The 18744-nt window shown below is 40.8% G+C and overlaps 1 protein-coding gene across 1 annotated transcript in view; it reads left to right on the top strand.

The window, feature by feature from the left end:
• Nucleotides 1-18744, top strand: part of LOC117148233 — a 79641-nt gene that overhangs the window by 53073 nt on the left and 7824 nt on the right. Inside the window, exons 3-4 of the mRNA XM_033315526.1 lie at nucleotides 4689-4883; nucleotides 10669-10789. Of these exons, the coding sequence (XP_033171417.1) occupies nucleotides 4689-4883; nucleotides 10669-10789 (316 nt within the window). The remainder of the gene's footprint in view (nucleotides 1-4688; nucleotides 4884-10668; nucleotides 10790-18744) is intronic.

Raw genomic sequence — 18744 nt, 5'->3', positions numbered from 1 at the left:
ATTTTGTAAGCCATTGTAATGTCGGACTTTTCATATTTTGGGGCTCTGCCAATTGGTTAGTTGGCAAAGTGGCAATTCATTGAGGTGGCACGCCAATATTTGCCACATTGTTAAAAACCGTACTGCACACTGAAAACGAGCAAATGAAATACGACTGCCACGGCGGCCAACTCCACAAAACCCATACACCAATAAACCAATATAGCTTCAAATATATTACCATTTGTTGCGTGAATGGCTAAACGGCTGGCACACGAGGCCAATTTTCGGCATATTGGCAATTGCCCAACTCAGTCGCATATAAAGTATATACATATATGTACGTACATATATTAATTGCCATATTTTTCGGACGTGGCAGTGGACGGGGAGTTTTTGGGGAAAATGTGTGCAGAAGTGCGTATAATTGTAATCTTGAATGCCAAATCGCTGGATGGCAATTGTAATTCGTAATTGAATTTAGCTGCGTGAATTTATTGCACTACAATTAAAAAACAATTTGATGACCGATGAAGAATGGCCCCTGGGCGTTGCCAAATATTTTGGTTAAGTTCTTTTGGTTCGAGTGAAGTTTGGCAACCAGGCACGTGCCACAAAATTCTATGGGGAAGGGGCGGGTTACGAGGCAGCAGAATTGCCACAAGGACAGTTACTGGAACTCCTCAACTTGCTGCCAATGAACTTCGCAAAGCCAAAGTGTTTGGGGCAAGTTTCGGTTATTGTTATGACAACAGTCGATGTTCTTGCGGCTGCATTAGTGATGGCAAATGTACCTACAAGTTGCGAAACATTCATGGAAGTTGGTTTTTAAGGACTCCCTGCACCTGTGATTAAAACATTTAAAATGTATTTTGTTATTTATTCTTTGAATTCCATATAAAATATGATCAAACTTTGTCACGCCATATTTGTATCTTAGATTAAAAATAAAAATTAAATTCTTATACGCATGAATTCTTAAAATTCAGTTCACTATCGCAAACTACAATCCTTATTCCCACTTCGTTTACATGGCAATATCGGTTATTGAAATATGTTAGGCGAAAACTTTTCCAGTATACCGAGCAACTGCGTTTCTGTCTTTTGTGGGCCGAAACTTTTGGCAGTAACTGTTACTGCCGGCTGCTTTGTTCTACGGGATTAGCTGTCAGGCGATGTCGTGCGAATTGGCCCGACTTATGCAGAATTCTGGGCAATAACGATAATGCAGCGGAAGCCGATTACAGGGGTAAAGGGCCAGAAGTGAGTGCCTTTGTTACGTAATTAGAGTCGGGCTGAAGGCAGAGTTCCAGCTGTTGCCGCATTTCACTGTCCATTCTTTGCTTATCTGCGGCTCTTGAGTTTGTCAAAAACAATTGTTTGACTAGTCTTGACCGGGCCCAAAGCCCACACACACACACTTTCCTATATATATATATATATATATATATATCTATAGATGTAGTATAGAACAATGGCGTGGCCAAAAAACCGGAACAAAGAGCTTCAGCATCAACACACATAAATAAACAAAATATAACTAAGGAGCTGCTTATAATAAGATTTACAAGAGCTTTGAATATGCTAAATTAGACTTTAGTATACTTACAAATATTAAGAAGTGGAATTAGCTTTCCATGAATGGCCATTATGTGTTCTTATTTATTTTTGTACCTGATTATAGGTGTCAAAATGATAAGCCATTTTTTCGAGTGCACTGTGAGCCACAACAGCCGCATTTGACGCCATTTGTTTTACTTCGCTGACCACAAATAACCATGGCCCGATGCTGTGCTGTTTTGGCCAGCTTGCAGCAGCATTTCGTGGTCCAAACATTTTGCAGTTGCCAACGCGTCGCGTCGCTAACCGTTCGTTGTTTGCCCTTTGGCCACCGAGAGAGTGGCGTTTGGTTCCCTCCGGAGTTGCCGGTCAGTTGGAGTCCCATTCCCAGCCGCATCTAGCAGTCCCATCACCCGCCCACCGTCGACAGTGAGTTATGTTGTACATATGAGCCCCAAGGAAATACAGCCCCAGCAGCAGCAACGCCTGCAGCACGGCAACATGCAGCAACATCAGATGCAGTAGCAGCACCAGCAGCACCAGCAGCAACATCAGCAGTCAGCAAGAGGCATGCAGCAGTAATGGCATCGGCGACATCGCAGTGACAAGTACTCAAGTTGGGTGCAGCTGCTGCGACTCGAGGAAATTTGTGTCCTTGCCGTAGAATTCTGAATTCTCGTTTAAATTCGGCACTTTGCTTTAGCAAGATGCTTAGATCTTCAAAAGGAAATAACGATTAGCCCAGCATACAATATGTTACTAACATTGTCTCACCGAAGTACTAGTTCAAAATTCAATTAGGTTTTCAAACAACTAGGAACTCACATTTTTAAGATCTCTAAATTTAATTTTATGATCTGCCAGCAAAAGTGTTGGCTTAAATTACAGCTGACGGTGAATTAAATCAAAGTGTGTCACTATTAAGACCATCAACCACCAGGCAACGTAGCTGCCATCATCATTCGCACTCTGAGTCCCATTTCCATTTCCGTTTCCACTGTCATGGCCATATTCATTACCATTTTCAGTCCGGTCAGCGTGGCAGGCAAATTTGCCAGCCTGGGCAGCCAAATGCCAGCCAAGTGCCAAGTGGCAGGACGAACAGGACAAACAGGACGAAGGCATTACGCGCTGAACTAAACTGGCTGCAACCCGACGGCTGAAAGCAATGGACCTGCTGCTGCAACAGCTCCTCCGGCTGGTCCTCCTCCTCCTCCTTCTCATTCTCCAGCTGGTGGCCATCTAATTTTCAGCTCCTTGTCGCCGCACCACAACAATCAAGTGGCATGATTGCTAAGCAGCATAATGCCATTTATTGCCACAACAAGCTGCACAGTGCCGTTGAATCAGTGCTGCACTGGCATCGAGCAAATGCTCTTTGGCGGGACCGGAAAACAGTCCGCATGATTGACTCTGATTGAACCATACGACTAATATTTAAGCTCATTAAACATCAAATGACACACTAAATTTTAGTTGAAACGGTAATAAAGTTGAAGTAATATATTTACTTTCGATATGTGCAAGCTGCATGCTCAAAATTAATTTAGCCATATTGCAAATATTTGTCAGAAGTTCAGACCAACAGAAGGCAAAGCTTTTAATTTAAACGAACCTTTTGCAAACACAACAAATGTAAGCAAAAAATCTATGTTCTTACCCTTAGAGAAGAAGAAAACATGTTTTAATTAAACATGCCCCTATTAAAGCCTATTTATTATCCAGCAAACACTAAAAGAACATTTCCAGTGTAAGCGCGGATCTGGCTGCACTGTCTATTTGGTCCAAGCTCCGTTTTCCTTGGCGAAACTTTCCGCATTCGCATTCATGGGCTCCTCCACAATATGCTAAACGCGCAGCCATCGTGGATCGGGAGAAACCGGTGGGAAATTCTCGGGAGGTGGAAGTGGAAGTGCTAAGGAGCCGTTGCTGGAGCCAATGCAATCATAATTTTAACTACTTTAGTTTTATTCCACCCCCAGCCAGCCAGTCAGCCAGCCAGCCAGCAGCGGCAGCTCCTTCTGCACTTAGTTCTATTATCCTGGCGCTTTGTTCGCGAATGGCGCCTTCGTCCTTTCCGCCCGAGTTTCTTTTTCCTAATTTCGCGCGGCCACAATAAAAACCGAATGGCATGGGGTGCCAACGACAGCCGGGAGTCGATGTGAAAATGAAAATGAAAATATAAATTGCCTTTGTGCACTGCACAAAATGACCCCCCTAGAAAATGGGCAGCCTGGCTATCGGGAAGATTAATTGCCAGCAAGGATAATTCGGTGACAGGCGATGAATAAACAATTTTGCAACCAGCATTCAATTAAAAGAGAACTCGCATTAAAAGCCACAGTAAAAGCTGAAATTATGGCTCAAATTGAAATAGCAAACGCCTTATTTGGCTAAGCAAATATGGTATTGTTGTCTTGTAATTCATGGCAAAATAAACGAAGCTTACATTGCATATTCTCATTAAATATTAAGTGGTAAATACATGGACTAATTTCTCCACAAATTTCTTCCCTTGGAATGTAAATAAATGGTTATATGTTTGCATTCCAGTCATGAATCAATTTATATATAATCAACTAACATTCGATGGCTGAGTGTGCAGGAAGAGTATTACGAAATGACTTGAATTATTTACCATAACGATTTTTTCGCCCAATGCAACAGCTAAACTTCAATTCGTTTGCGGAAAGCTTTTTGTGGCTTCATTAGCGCCTTGCTGGCGTCTCAGTGGGTCAGTGGGTTGGGGCTCAAGGGTCAGCGGATTGGGAATGGAAATGGGCATGGGCATGGGCATGAGACTCGGGTGTTTGATTAACAATAATGCCAGCTAGCCGAGGGGCAAATGCAGAAGGCACAAAGCCAAAGCTTTGGGCAGCGCGAAGCGAGATGCGAAAAAGCGCAATCAAGGCGTATGGATTTTAATTAATTTTCCCTGCTGCTGCATTTTTAATTAAAAAACTTGAGCGTGGCCGGGCATGTCAAATGCAATTTGCCAGCATCCTTGTCTATTGTAGGCTTAGGCTTACATACTTCAAGGATATTTGGATGCCATAACCTTTGAAATAGAGCTGGTTCTTCATGTATTTGAGTTATTAGGATGCATATATGCTAACTCAATTCACAAATGTCCTTTGTTTCCATTTCAGTGCTGGACTGCCAGGTGGGCGACTGGGGCGCCTGGAGTGAATGCGACCGGAGTTGCGGCACGGGCATGATGACGCGGAACAGGCAGATCCTGCAGGCGGCTCAAAATGGTGGCAAGCACTGCCCCACGTTGCAGCAAAAAAGAAGTTGCCAGGGATACCGATGCCATGGACACCACGACAAGAAGATACTGCGAGGTGAGTGGAAATCCTTTGTCGGCCAGCAACAAAGTGAATATTCAGGAATTAAAACGACTAATATATATTATACGAACGCAAGAACTGCTTCGGTTTCTGCTTAATATTTTCTGTTAGCATATAATTAATTTTCATTTTGAGTTTCAATTTATCAAGGCAACAGTTTGTCCAAAACGATAAGCCACGTTGCCAGGCTTGCCTCTCCGTTTATCCTTCAAACTTTGGACGTCATAAACACGCTGATTTGATCATCGCACAACCCTTGACCCCCCACCTCCCAGGATATTCGGGATACAGGATACCTTTTGTGAGGACGCCGCATTGCAAGGGCAAACGAAGATTTGGGGCAAAAAGCTTCTGCACCTAAACCAGACTAAGTAGACTGACAGCGGCATCAAGGACCTCTGATGCACTCCCGCCATTCATTGTTTTTTGCGATGGTGGGTGGTTGGGTAGATTTGAGGGGGGCGATTGCAGAAAGTTGAAACCCTTTCAAATTGCCTTTTGCATGCACACAGGCGGGAAGCACAATGCATATCAGTTCTGTGTCGACTATGCAATTTGCTACATATTTAACCACAGTAATCCACTGCATAGGGAACCTTATAATTATTTAAGCAAGAAGCGGCACATTGCGTAGGGAAACTAATTGTTTTTAATTAGCAGCACACATATAATTTCTTACTGAGATTGCACAAAAATGTATCGACTAGCTAGCATAACTTAGATCAAGTTTAAAGCTATTCAATATTAGGAATTAAATAACCGAAAGATCCCAGTTAGAACTAGAGCAGCTAGATGTTCTTATATTATTTGACAGCATTATTTGAAGGCTACCTGATTATTTCGCTCAGTGCACTGCCTTCCGCTCATCCAAAAGCCAAGGCAAAAACGGATCTGCCAAACTCCAAACAAGAAAGCCGGAGTACGTGAAAGAAAGCAGAAGAAGCAGAAGCAGAAGCTGCTTTCTCTGCAGGAGAAAGGGCGTAGAAAGTTGGGTTGTGGGAAAACTGGCAGTGGAAAAAATGTCATATAGCCAACCCCACCAGCTTCACCCCCCTCAATCCAAAGCAATTTTCTGCAAGTGGCTGACATAAAAGCCATATTATATTTGGCTAAGTGTCACCGCCGGCTTAAAAACACAGACAAAGGGGGAGTGGGTTGGAGAAAACTATTAAAATATCGCTGCGAAAGTTTTTGTTTATGTTTTGGGTCGCCTGCGCTCCATTAGCCTTGGACGTGCCCACCCACTTGGCCACCCACTTGGCCACCCACTTGGCCACCCAACTCTGGTTTGGATTTAGTTTTGCCTTCTGGTTTGAAATTTTTGTTATTTTTGTTCTCCGTTTTTTTTTTCCTGTTGGCACATGTGTGCACCGCACAACTCTTTAAGCGTTTAATTAAAACTTTGATTGCTGCCATTAAAATATTATTTAACCGCGTGCAGAACGAGAAGAATGGAGCTGCCAACTGCATAGATGAATGCGTCTGATTGGAGCAAGAAAGCGGAGCAAAAAAAGGGCATTATTAATTGGAGCAAGGAACAACATTGTTGTTAAACAATATAATATGTGGAAAACCGGTACTTGGGCACTTTAAAGTTGGCCATTCGAATAGCTGAAAGCCATTAAATGGGAGGAAATTGAATGTGGCGAACGTGCCAAGCTGGAAACATGAAATTATAAGCTGAGTGGCATTTCTAACACAATTAATTGTTGCATGTACCTGTATGAGGACATACAGGTATTATTACCTATATTATATTATATATTAATATATTATATTAATATTTTACATTCAAACTGCATTTTATATTATTTTTTAATAACTAATTTAGAATTTTACCCACCCAATAGCAGCGCATTTAATTATGTAAGGTTATTATGGACTGCAATCAATTAAAAATATTTACAAATCCAAAATTCTAAAGGGATGTGATTAGCGCAATGTCCCCTATAATTTATGCACTTATAATGTTTTGCCGAAACTATATATATGCGAAATAAAATCAAACCCTTAATGACTTGCCCAAAATATATTAACATCACCTTAAATCGACAAATTAAATGGGGAATGGGATGAAAAACTGCCACAAAAAAAATGCGGCCATCGAATCACGGAAATTTAGCTGTTCGTTAAATTCAATGTTGTTTTTAATCTAAAACCGCTTTCATATAATCACATATTTAATTAAATTTATAATCAGAAAGTGGGCTCATGCTTATTTTGAATTAATTAAAGAGTTTGATAAAAACTTCGCGTGCAATCGAAAGTTTTTAGTCGCAATTGAATGCTGCTATTAGTTGTTCACAACATAGTATCTCGTTTCAAATGGAATGACAAATATAAAACGTAAATGTGTATAATTATGTTGATTTGTTTGTTGCAAAGAGAGGCAAAATGAATGCCCGCCTTGTTTGGAAAATATCTAATCTAAACTATTATATGTTTTAAAAAGGGTCATAAAAATGCAGATATATTCAAGCTAATGTCCCCCACAAACAAGCTAAGTTTTGGCTGAAACACAAAATCGTAGACGACAAGATAAATATCACATTCCAACCTGTTTCATAATTGGTCCGCAATTACGTATTTCCTGGCAACACATACATTTGCGGTGCTCAGGGTTTCTGGAAGGAAATGTTAATTAAGGCGTTTGCTCCGCTTCCTTAGTGTGAGTGTGTGTGCATGTGTGTGAGTGTGTCTGTCCGGCTGTGGGCATATCCTCGCAAGTATGTATATATATATATATATATATATATATATGCATACACATACAACGACGCGTGTGCTTAACGCTCATAATGCGCTTAAGCTGTTTATTGTTTTTAGCACTTCCCCCGGCCCCCGCCAGCCACGCCCCCGCCTTCGTGTGGGCGGAAGTGCGGTTGTGTTTGTGCTGCAAATAGCCAACAGACAATCGCCGCAGGACTAGCGAAAGAGAAACAGATACGGATGCGGATACGGATATATATGTACACACATACATATATGCATACACACACACACACAGACACAGTTGGAAAATCGTCTTGTGTTTCCCCCACTAATTACAGGGCATTAAAAGCGTCGCTTAAGCCAAATGTTGCGGCAAAAATCAAAGAACTGCGCATCTGTGCTTTTTAGTTGTGTTAGAAAAATGAACCAACCGATTGGTAAAGTCTCTCTGTGCGTTTGTTATTACCCACTTTATTTAATAATGCAAAAAGTAAGTAACTTTTGCAAGTAACTGAGATTTTCATAAACCCCTAACTTGTATATGAGTATGTATAGCTCAACTCAAGACAAATTCAATTTGCCGCGGGTTCACAGGGAAGTCAGAGCTGTGCGTCCTGGGGTTTCCCATTAAAAATTGTCTAATTCCAACTTAATTGCTAACAAACAAGCTGTGTGTGTGTGTGTGTGTATTTAAGGGCAATAATAAAGGTAAACAGGGCGTGGCCTGAAGGACAAACAGGTGAAGGTAAAGCAATGGGACTCACAAGAACTTCCTGAAAACCATAAAAGATGTATGATCAGAATGCCTGTAGAAAAACCGAAAAAAAATGATGCGCTAATTGCCATCTACATAATTCACAAGCTCTCGAGCTCAAGTTGCACACTATTTTCGGGAGTTTTGGCTTGAATTCTACTTCAATTTTGTCCCTCTTTTATCGTGCGACATTTGCCACACGTGCGCGTACTTTTGGCTCTCACTGTGGCCTTGCTGGCCCCCCAAAAGCTCAAGGACCACAAAAATGCGCCGTGCTCATTAACGTTATAAAAATAATTGCTCAGCACTCACATCCACAGTTTCCATGTGCTAAATTCCAATTAACTGGCGTTGGTGTGTGTGCGAGTGTGAATGTCAACTCGGCTGCTTCTTGGCCACCAAGTTGGTAATCGTCCGGGATGAACGATGAAGTGCCAGCGGCACAATTTTGGGCAGTAGCCAATCAGCCGCGGAATGTGGAGTACCCTTTACGCAGATTGGAATACTCTATTTGGTATCTGCACTCAAGACTATCTACTTTGCATTGTTCATAAAATGCTAATACCCGGTTACAACATATTTTAATCCAATTATGCATCTCTAATGGACTGAAAGTAAGATTTCTGATCTGCACCTGCTGTTCGGCTTGGAGACACTCGCTTCAAATGGATAACTTTTTCATTTTTTGCATGGCAAAGTTCTCCTTGAAGTGAATATGCCCAAGGCGAAGGCAAAGCGGAAGGACCTTGAAAGGGATGGGCGTCGGAAGCGGGATGAGGGGCAACAATATGGCATTTGATTATGCAAATTCCCATTCCCGTTACCATCCACCCCCACACCCCTTAGCGTTTAGCACTTGGCTCGTTAAATTTGCATAAGTTGCTGCGGCGCCTAAAATTATGCAACGCATATGGACCAGCCCTGAAATAACAGACACCCTCCCTCGTCCTGCAACTCGCACAATTTGCACAGAGGAACTCGCTGTGTTTGTACCAAAATTCCATCTGCAATCGAAACCTAGTCCAAGGCAATTTTGTCTCCATCTAGCATCTTGTACACCAGTGGGCCATAATGCTACTGTTCAATCTTATGGATCATCCTTGGCATGCCGTTTGTTCCAGGAGCTATTCTGCGATCCTGTTCCACTCATAATCCTTTCCGCTCAACCACCACTGAACTTGCCCCTTTCACAGCTCCTGATCTTTGGTAGCTAATAGGATAGTGCAGTGGGCGATTTCTCTGCACTTGTGCAGCAGTCAATGCAATAATGTGGAATAGGAATTTCAGGATTGGTAACATTCATTACAAACGTCTAAAATGAGCACGGCTTCCCCGCAATCCTTGCTGGCATCCGTCTCCGACTGACATGGCAATGGTTTCGCTGGGACATCGCCCAGGAGCACCCCTTCCTCGGTGCGGCGGAGGATCCTTTGAGTGCTACGGATTCACTGCGCAAACAGTAAACAAATCGCACACGTAAATTATATCGGGTAAACACAGTAGCGAATCAAAGGAGCGCAGTGCACTGCGAGAAAAGGGATATTTATATTTATATTTATATGATTTTAAAACGAATAACTTTAAAGTTTGCTTATGATCTGGAATCTACTATATTATTTATTTGAAATATGCAATTGGCAGAATTTACTTCTTGACTACTTTCTGTGCCACTTATTTCTTCGAGTGTGTGTGGCATGTGGCATCGTTCTGCACCCGCGGCACGTCGGGTCATCCAAGGTGTTGGTGCTGCTGTTGTCGCTGGCTCCGTGACAGAAAGGGACTCGGGGCGGTTGGGGCTGGTTGGAATGGCAGTGCGGTTCGCATTTCTATGCAATCTGCGGTCGGTTGAAGGGGCGCAACCAGGAGGAGGAGGAGGAGGAGGAGGAGTAGGAGGAGGAGCAGCAGCGCGGATCCAGCTCATGCTGTTTGCGTGGCTTTTTTATTTGGTCGCCTGTTAATGGCATGTTTTGATTCCGCGCTGGAGGAAGCAAAAACAAAAAAAAAAAATAAACAACAAGCGAGAAAAGAAAAAGAGCAAACGACAGGGCAAACAACAAAATGGGGGACACGGAAAACGTAGCATACTCCCAGGCGCTCCGGCACGCATACTTCCGGCTTACATACAAGTGTATATATATACTATGTGTTTTTCGGCGGGAGTGAGCAGCGATTGAATTATGGCAGGTATGCGTGCGTTACGAAACAGCCACAACCTTGAGCTCTTGGGATTCCGAGCATTGAAATTGATTTCCCGCGAATAGCTGAAGATTTGCCCAAAAATAACACAGCATTCTCCGCGTTATTTTCTTTCAGAAATGGCCCTGCTTCTGCCAGCTGCACTCTCGCACAATCATCATGTCAACGAGAGTGGAGATTTGCGACGCAATCTGCGCACGCGCTACCGCGATGCCTACAAACACAACCATGATCAGGAGTAAGTATACGCACCGTTGTACGGAATTTTTAGACATATTTTAGATAGTATATTTTTTAGTAAGTAAATGAAACCAATTAAATATATGAATTTTCCTAATATATGATATTGTACAGAACACTCAAGAATATTCAATAGAATTGTATTTTGCATCGCTTAATTTTAAATATCAATCGATATAACAAAACTTAGCTGGCAAGTCTCCCAATTTCGCGTACAGATGGCTCTGGCTTGTCGTTTATGGGAAAACTTATAGCTCATCCCATGTGATTCAGCCTGGACATTACGACCTGGGCGGCTTGGGTGGGTTTATCCCAAATTTGCTAGCCGTTCAGTTTTTATGACGCGCGACATGCAAAATAATTTCATGTCCCGAAGGAAAACATGGCAAGGCGGTGGAAAAGGATGGCAAACATAAACGCTGGCAATAAAAGTCCATCATAAAAAACCAGAAAGTATGGGGGAATTTTCCCATTAAACTGTTCTAAGCTGGCCCTGATTTGACGCGTTGTTAATTCTTTCGACTTCTTTCGTTATTGCTTGGCGTTTTTTTTGTGCCATTTGTTTGCCTCCTTTGATTTTTTATGATTTGCTTGGCCAGGTTGGCCAGCTTGTGTTTTGTTGGTGGTATATGCGTTTGATCCAAGTGCCTGCCTACATGTCCTTAAGTGTCCTTGATATCGTATTTGTGGCGTGGCCAAGGCAAACACGAGCAGACAAAGCAAACAAAGCGGTACAAAGGCAGAGTCCTTACTCTTCTGCCTCTCAAATGTCCTCCTTATTTTATAAATTCCATATTTTACTTGACGCCATCTCTTACTAGTTTCCAGCCAATTTCTTTGTGGCTTGTGAATTGCCTTCTTTGCGCTTTTTTGTGGGCCATAACTAAGGATTTGACTTGTTGATAGCCATTCACTTTTTATATGTATCGTGTTTTTTCCATGGCCAGATATACCCTATGCTGTTACCTTCTAAGAGGTAGCTGAAAAATCTGTCCAACATCTTTTGCTCGCCCATTATGGATGCCACAATAAGAGCACATCAATCACGTGCCGAATTCGGACAGAAGCGTTTTTATTTCTTCAAGAACCTCCTGAGAGGTCCTTTTTTTTGATGTTCCCACTCTCCAGCCAAGTGTGCTTTTGGCCCATCAAAAGCCGTTTATTGTGATACGATTCGCTTTTGTTGTTTGTGTTATTCGCCGCCGTCCAAAAGCAAAATTAAATCAAATCCGCATTTTATTATTTTACGATTTTTCATTTCGTGCTTTGGTTTTTTTTCTCTGTTTTAAATATCCTTAAATTTTGTTTGGATTTTAGGTTTCATTTGGGTTTCTTTTTCTATTACCAAGAGGAACTGATTTTCGATACAAACATTTAATTAGGTGGCGTTGAAACCTTCTTGAATGGGATTTAGCAGTAAACTTAGCCCAAGCCGACAATTTAAATTTTCTCATTTCTGTGTATGTTTGCACGAGTATATCCTGCTTTAATTAACAGATGGGGCGTTTGATGGGTGGTCAGGACCAAGGACGAAAAGGAAGTCGAAGTCGAAAGGAGTTTGCTCATTGAAACGAATCGATTGTGGCTTATCATATATCAGTTTGCACTGGCACTAACTCGAAATCCATAAGTAAATCGGTAAACATGGCAAAATGACGAATGGCCAGCAAGGAGTTATGGTCAATTTAAGAACTGAATGAGTTGAAGAGGCTTTGGGATGACCAGATGCTTAAATTGGAAACTAACTTTTACTTAGCCTGTAAAACAAGGTATTCTTTTATTATTTATATCCCAGACTTCAAGTTAAATAAGGCTATTAAGCAGCTAATTTGTATGATGCCGTCGTAAATATAGTTACCCAGATTAAGTCGACTCCTTTTACCCGCCCCCTTGGCAACTGCCACGCCCCCTGGAACAGCCTCCCTGGTGATTTGTTAACTTGCTGGGAAAACTTTTATTGCTTTGTCAGCGATTTGAGAGGCGGCAACAGGAAGAGAACCGCAAATTATGAATTATACACTTGAACAACAAAAGCTGCGACAGGCGGCAGATGAAAGTGGTGGGGAAATAAATAAACATATACATAAATTACAGCCAAAATGCGGTGGGGGAGCGGGGTGTGGTGGGTAGGCAAACAGGAAAACAAAAAACAAACGAATATGGCCCAAACCGAAAATAAAAATAAAAACAATAATTCGCCACAATTTAATTTACATAATGACAGTGTCAAGTGGCGGCGTCTGTAAGGTGAAGTGGGTGGTTGGGTGGCTGGTTGGCTGGGCGTATCAAAGGCAGCTCAAGAGGGCCAGAAAGAAAGAAATTAAAAAGGCGAAGATGGAGCAGGTTGTGGCAGCAAAGACAAAGAGGACAAAGGAGAGTGGGCCGTCGCCCAACAACAGCGTTGTTGAAAATTCACACTTTTTTAATGCGATAAATTTACAAGGCAACTGGGAAATCTGCAGTCGACAGCCGTGTGTGCGCCACGCCCCCAACTCCCGACTCGTCGCCGACCACGCCCACTGTCTGCGCCTACGTGGGGCAACAATAAACCGTTTTAAGCCCAAATCCCCACGAGGATTAGCCTGGACCGCATAAATTTGCCGGCAGACGCGAGCAAACAAAGCGGCCGAGGAAAACGCCAACTAGCCAGGGACGGACTTTCCACCAGCACGTCGCTGATTTTTCCCTCCAGAAAAGTGAGGCAACAAGGAAGCTTAAAGTGTGAGGACCACAAGGATCGATATGTGGCACTCTAATGGCCATGTACGAAATGTACATTTCGACTGAATGGTCAAAATGATGAATGAATTATGGATTTTTCTGATTGATTGCAATCATGTTTTTGTATATCTAGTTGCGTATTAATACCAAATTAATTTTGTTAAATGCAAGTTTGGTAATTAGAGGCCCCACTGTACCCGCAATGCGCTCCCAAAAAAAAAAGGAGGAAAGATGCCAGCTTGATTGCTCGCTCCTGGAAATTAAAGACAATGCGTCTGCGAATTGACAGATTTTACGATTTCATCCCCATGCCCCTCTCCATTTTCACCTTCCTCATTTGCATAGAGCAGGTGCGTCGGGGTCGTCCTTATTGTCCAATCCCCCACCTAATATCCTCGTTCCATTTCCTTGGCAGCCCCAACACATTCGCATTTATCGCGCATTCTGCTGTTGTTGTTTGTTGCATACGGTTGACAACGGAATAAGAGCCATAAAAATGCGTTAAAGCTGCTACTTTATTTTCATTACAACAGAACCTCTTACATACACATATATACATACTTATATACTTATACTTATACTTATACTTACTTATATATATATATATATATATATATGTATATACACCCTCTTTGTGCCCGTTGATCTTTGCAGGCGGCTTTTTACTGAGAAAGGAGTTTGCGGATTTTTCTGTTTGTCCGTCTGCGGCTGCTTTGCATACTTTTAGGGGCACTCAAAGTCGGCGGCTTTACAAATTGAATTATGCACTTAATGGCGGCCAGCTGCCTAGCAAAATGCGGCAAAATGTGGGCTGGCCAAAGGTGGGTTAACTGAAGATTCCAGGACAAGGCTAAGCATCTCAAAAAGGGGCCAAATGAAATGGTTAAATGGAAAAATTCCCATTGAGCGGGCGGAGCTATTTAAACGAGTTTTTTTTCCGAACTAGGACAGTACGTTTGCCATTTTCAAGGACCACTCACTGCCAGTTTTCCATGCTATTCTTATAGATATTGAATTTAGAGTAATATATTTTTACAAAATAATTCTGTTGGCCAAGCTAAAAAACATTTATGCACTTTGATCCACTTTCCATTTCACTAGAGCACCATCCTTACTATTATCGCGCACATTTTCCCTTCGTTTTTATGCCATTTTTTCTATTTTTAATCGGAAAAGCGAATGGCAGAGGAAACAATCACCTCTGCACCTCCGACACTTTCCTTCCATATCAATTATTTGGTCGAAGAGAAGAAAACAGGGAACAGGGCAAAAGCAACGAGGAAACTAGAATGTTTCAGTCTAATCTACATGCCGACAGCTTTATTTGCACAAAGCTTTTTGCTTTTGCCTCGCGGTGGCCAGCGATGCGCAACTGTCGCAGTAATCCCACCAGCCGCGCCCCAAGTTGGCGCCCAACCACCCCACTGTGGCGCCACCAAATCAGCTTTTGCATTGACTAAGCATGCAACAAGGTTTTCCGAGCTGCGGCCAAATCTGACTTCCCTCTTCCCAGCACCGCCGCTCTCAATCATCATTAAAACGCAAGAAAGACCGGGTGGCTGGCCGGGATTGGGCTGGATTCGGCTGGGTGGGCCAGTGGATGGACGAAGATGGATCGGGACGACAACAAAGACAACCAGCGTCCAGTGGAATCCCTTTAACATTTCCCTTTGGAGGCGACTCACTCAAGCGCTGCAAAGTGCTTCCTCTCTCTCTTTTTGGCCGGGCAAAAAACCAAGACCACGACTAAGACCAAGTCCGAGTCCAAGGAGTCCCTCCTGGCCTGCTGCCTGTTGCTTAAGGCGTGCACTGAAAGAAAAGGCATAGCAGGAACTGTTGAAAAACAAAAGTATCTGATTGAGTATTGTTCAAAGTCAGTTGCCCAATTCCTAAATTAACAGCACAATAATTAGAATAGACTTTCTATTAAATATTAGCATAAATTGTGAAACAATATTTAAAATAATCTAAGAGAATGGAATTTTGCCCAGTGTTTATCCAAGTCTAAATTGCAATGTCGCCTGGCCCCTTTTGTCGTCGCCATCGTTTTCGTTTCCGGCATTGGCGGTAGGCAAATGGAAAGTGGGCGTTGTGCCAAGTGGTCGCCGTGAGGGGAAAGGGGCGTGGCAGCGGGACATCGTGTGGCCATCCAGCTGTGAGCCAACTTTGTGGAGCAATTATTTTTAGCGCAGCTGAAACGGCGCTTACTTCATCTTGCTACCAGCTCTTGTTTGCCTTTCATATAAACGAGTGCAAATACTTTTTTAAGTGACTGTATGCCGCCGACCGATGTTGTTGCTGTTGTTGTTGTTGCTGTTGACAGTTGTCGTCCTTTGAAGTGGCAAAATATTTGACAAGAAAATGACTTTCCGGCACAGAGGGCAGGGCGACCAGAAAGGGAGGACCAATTGTCGTTCCATGTATATGTTAATGTTTTCACCGCAAATTTGCTGGCCAAGCCGCAAAAGTTGATCCATTGTGGTCAGGCAACATTGCCGGTGGTCTAAATTCGTTGGAGGGTCACTTTCTATGCTGCCATTTCAAGGATGATAAATAGCTGGCGTAACTTTTAGATTGAGAGAACACCACGTGCCCCATTCCAAGTGAATTTTTGTGTTATTTCTGTTTTTTTACAATACTATGAGCTAAACAACATTTTCAATAATTGGCTGTTAACAATGTTTTTCAATTGAACGAATTGTTTATTAACCATTATTGGCCACTCGTGAAAGACATTAATATTGCACATTAAAAGTAATTGAATTTAAGTTTGCATTTGTTTTATTTATTATCCCGAATTCGTGTTTAGTCATTATTATGGCCAATTAAGTCACATGTTTTCAAACGCGTTTTCGCCATAACTTGGTCAAAAAAGGTGGCACATCTAAAATGAAGACTGTTTTGTGCTTCTAATAAGCATAACTAACTATCCCAGTCACTATTTTTATGATTCACAAAAATACAAATTTTATCAAATTTTCGCATTTTTGATAAGGGGTACCATCATTAAAATTTGCAAAAAATAGCAAAAAATGTTGATCATCAAAATTTGCAAAAAATGGTAAAAAATAAAAGTTTCAAGGTGAGAATACAGTTCGATGGGGAATTTTGTTACGAATTCAACGAGGTATGACATTCCACTTTTGAGCAACTATTTTTATTGCTATTGAGAAAATACTGATTATTTTTTACCCAAAAAAACAAAATAATAATATTGCTAAAATTTGAATTTTTACAAACGGGGTTTTCTCCATAACTTGGCCTAAAAAGGTGGCACAGCTAAAATAAAGACTGTTTTGTGCTGCTAATAAACATAGCTAACTATCCCTATCACTGTTTTTATGGTTCCCAAAAATAAAAATTTTGACATATTTTCGCATTTTTGATAAGGGGTACCATCATTAAAATTTGCAAAAAATAGCACAAAATTTTGATTTCCAACTTGGAATACAGATCGATAGGGAATTTTGTTACGAATTCAACGAGGTATGACATTCCACTTTTGGACAACTATTTTTATTGCTATTGAGAAAATACTGATTATTTTTTACCCAAAAAAACAAAATAATAATATTGCTAAAATTTGAATTTTTACAAACGGGGTTTTCTCCATAACTTGGCTTAAAAAAGTGGCACAGCTAAAATAAAGACTGTTTTGTGCTGCTAATAAACATAGCTAACTATCCCTATCACTGTTTTTATGGTTCCCAAAAATAAAAATTTTAACAAATTTTCGCATTTTTGATAAGGGGTACCATCATTAAAATTTGCAAAAAATAGCAAAAAATGTTGATTTCCAACTTGGAATACAGGTCGATAGGGAATTTTGCTACGAATTCAACGAGGTATGACATTCCACTTTTGGACAACTATTTTTATTGCTATTGAGAAAATACTGATTATTTTTTACCCAAAAAAACAAAATAATAATATTGCTAAAATTTGAATTTTTACAAACGGGGTTTTCTCCATAACTTGGCTTAAAAAGGTGGCACAGCTAAAATAAAGACTGTTTTGTGCTGCTAATAAACATAGCTAACTATCCCTATCACTGTTTTTATGGTTCCCAAAAATAAAAATTTTGACATATTTTCGCATTTTTGATAAGGGGTACCATCATTAAAATTTGCAAAAAATAGCACAAAATTTTGATTTCCAACTTGGAATACAGATCGATAGGGAATTTTGTTACGAATTCAACGAGGTATGACATTCCACTTTTGGACAACTATTTTTATTGCTATTGAGAAAATACTGATTATTTTTTACCCAAAAAAACAAAATAATAATATTGCCAAAATTCGAATTTTTACAAACGGGGTTTTCTCCATAACTTGGCTTAAAAAAGTGGCACAGCTAAAATAAAGACTGTTTTGTGCTGCTAATAAACATAGCTAACTATCCCTATCACAGTTTTTATGGTTCCCAAAAATAAAAATTTTAACAAATTTTCGCATTTTTGATAAGGGGTACCATCATTAAAATTTGCAAAAAATAGCAAAAAATGTTGATTTCCAACTTGGAATACAGGTCGATAGGGAATTTTGCTACGAATTCAACGAGGTATGACATTCCACTTTTGGACAACTATTTTTATTGCTATTGAGAAAATACTGATTATTTTTTACCCAAAAAAACACAATAATAATATTGCTAAAATTTGAATTTTTACAAACGGGGTTTTCTCCATAACTTGGCTTAAAAAGGTGGTACAGCTAAAATAAAGACTGTTTTGTGATGCTAATAAACATAGCTAACTATCCCCATCCCATCAGGGAATTTTGCTACGAATTCAACGAGGTATGACATTCCACTTTTGGACAACTATTTTTATTGCTATTGAGAAAATACTGATTATTTTTTACCCAAAAAAACAAAATAATAATATTGCCAAAATTCGAATTTTTACAAACGGGGTTTTCTCCATAACTTGGCTTAAAAAAGTGGCACAGCTAAAATAAAGACTGTTTTGTGCTGCTAATAAACATAGCTAACTATCCCTATCACTGTTTTTATGGTTCCCAAAAATAAAAATTTTAACAAATTTTCGCATTTTTGATAAGGGGTACCATCATTAAAATTTGCAAAAAATAGCACAAAATTTTGATTTCCAACTTGGAATACAGATCGATAGGGAATTTTGTTACGAATTCAACGAGGTATGACATTCCACTTTTGGACAACTATTTTTATTGCTATTGAGAAAATACTGATTATTTTTTACCCAAAAAA

Source organism: Drosophila mauritiana, chromosome X (assembly GCF_004382145.1).
Source record: "Drosophila mauritiana strain mau12 chromosome X, ASM438214v1, whole genome shotgun sequence".
Lineage (NCBI taxonomy): Eukaryota > Metazoa > Arthropoda > Insecta > Diptera > Drosophilidae > Drosophila > Drosophila mauritiana.
This window is presented reverse-complemented; position numbering and strand designations above follow the sequence as displayed.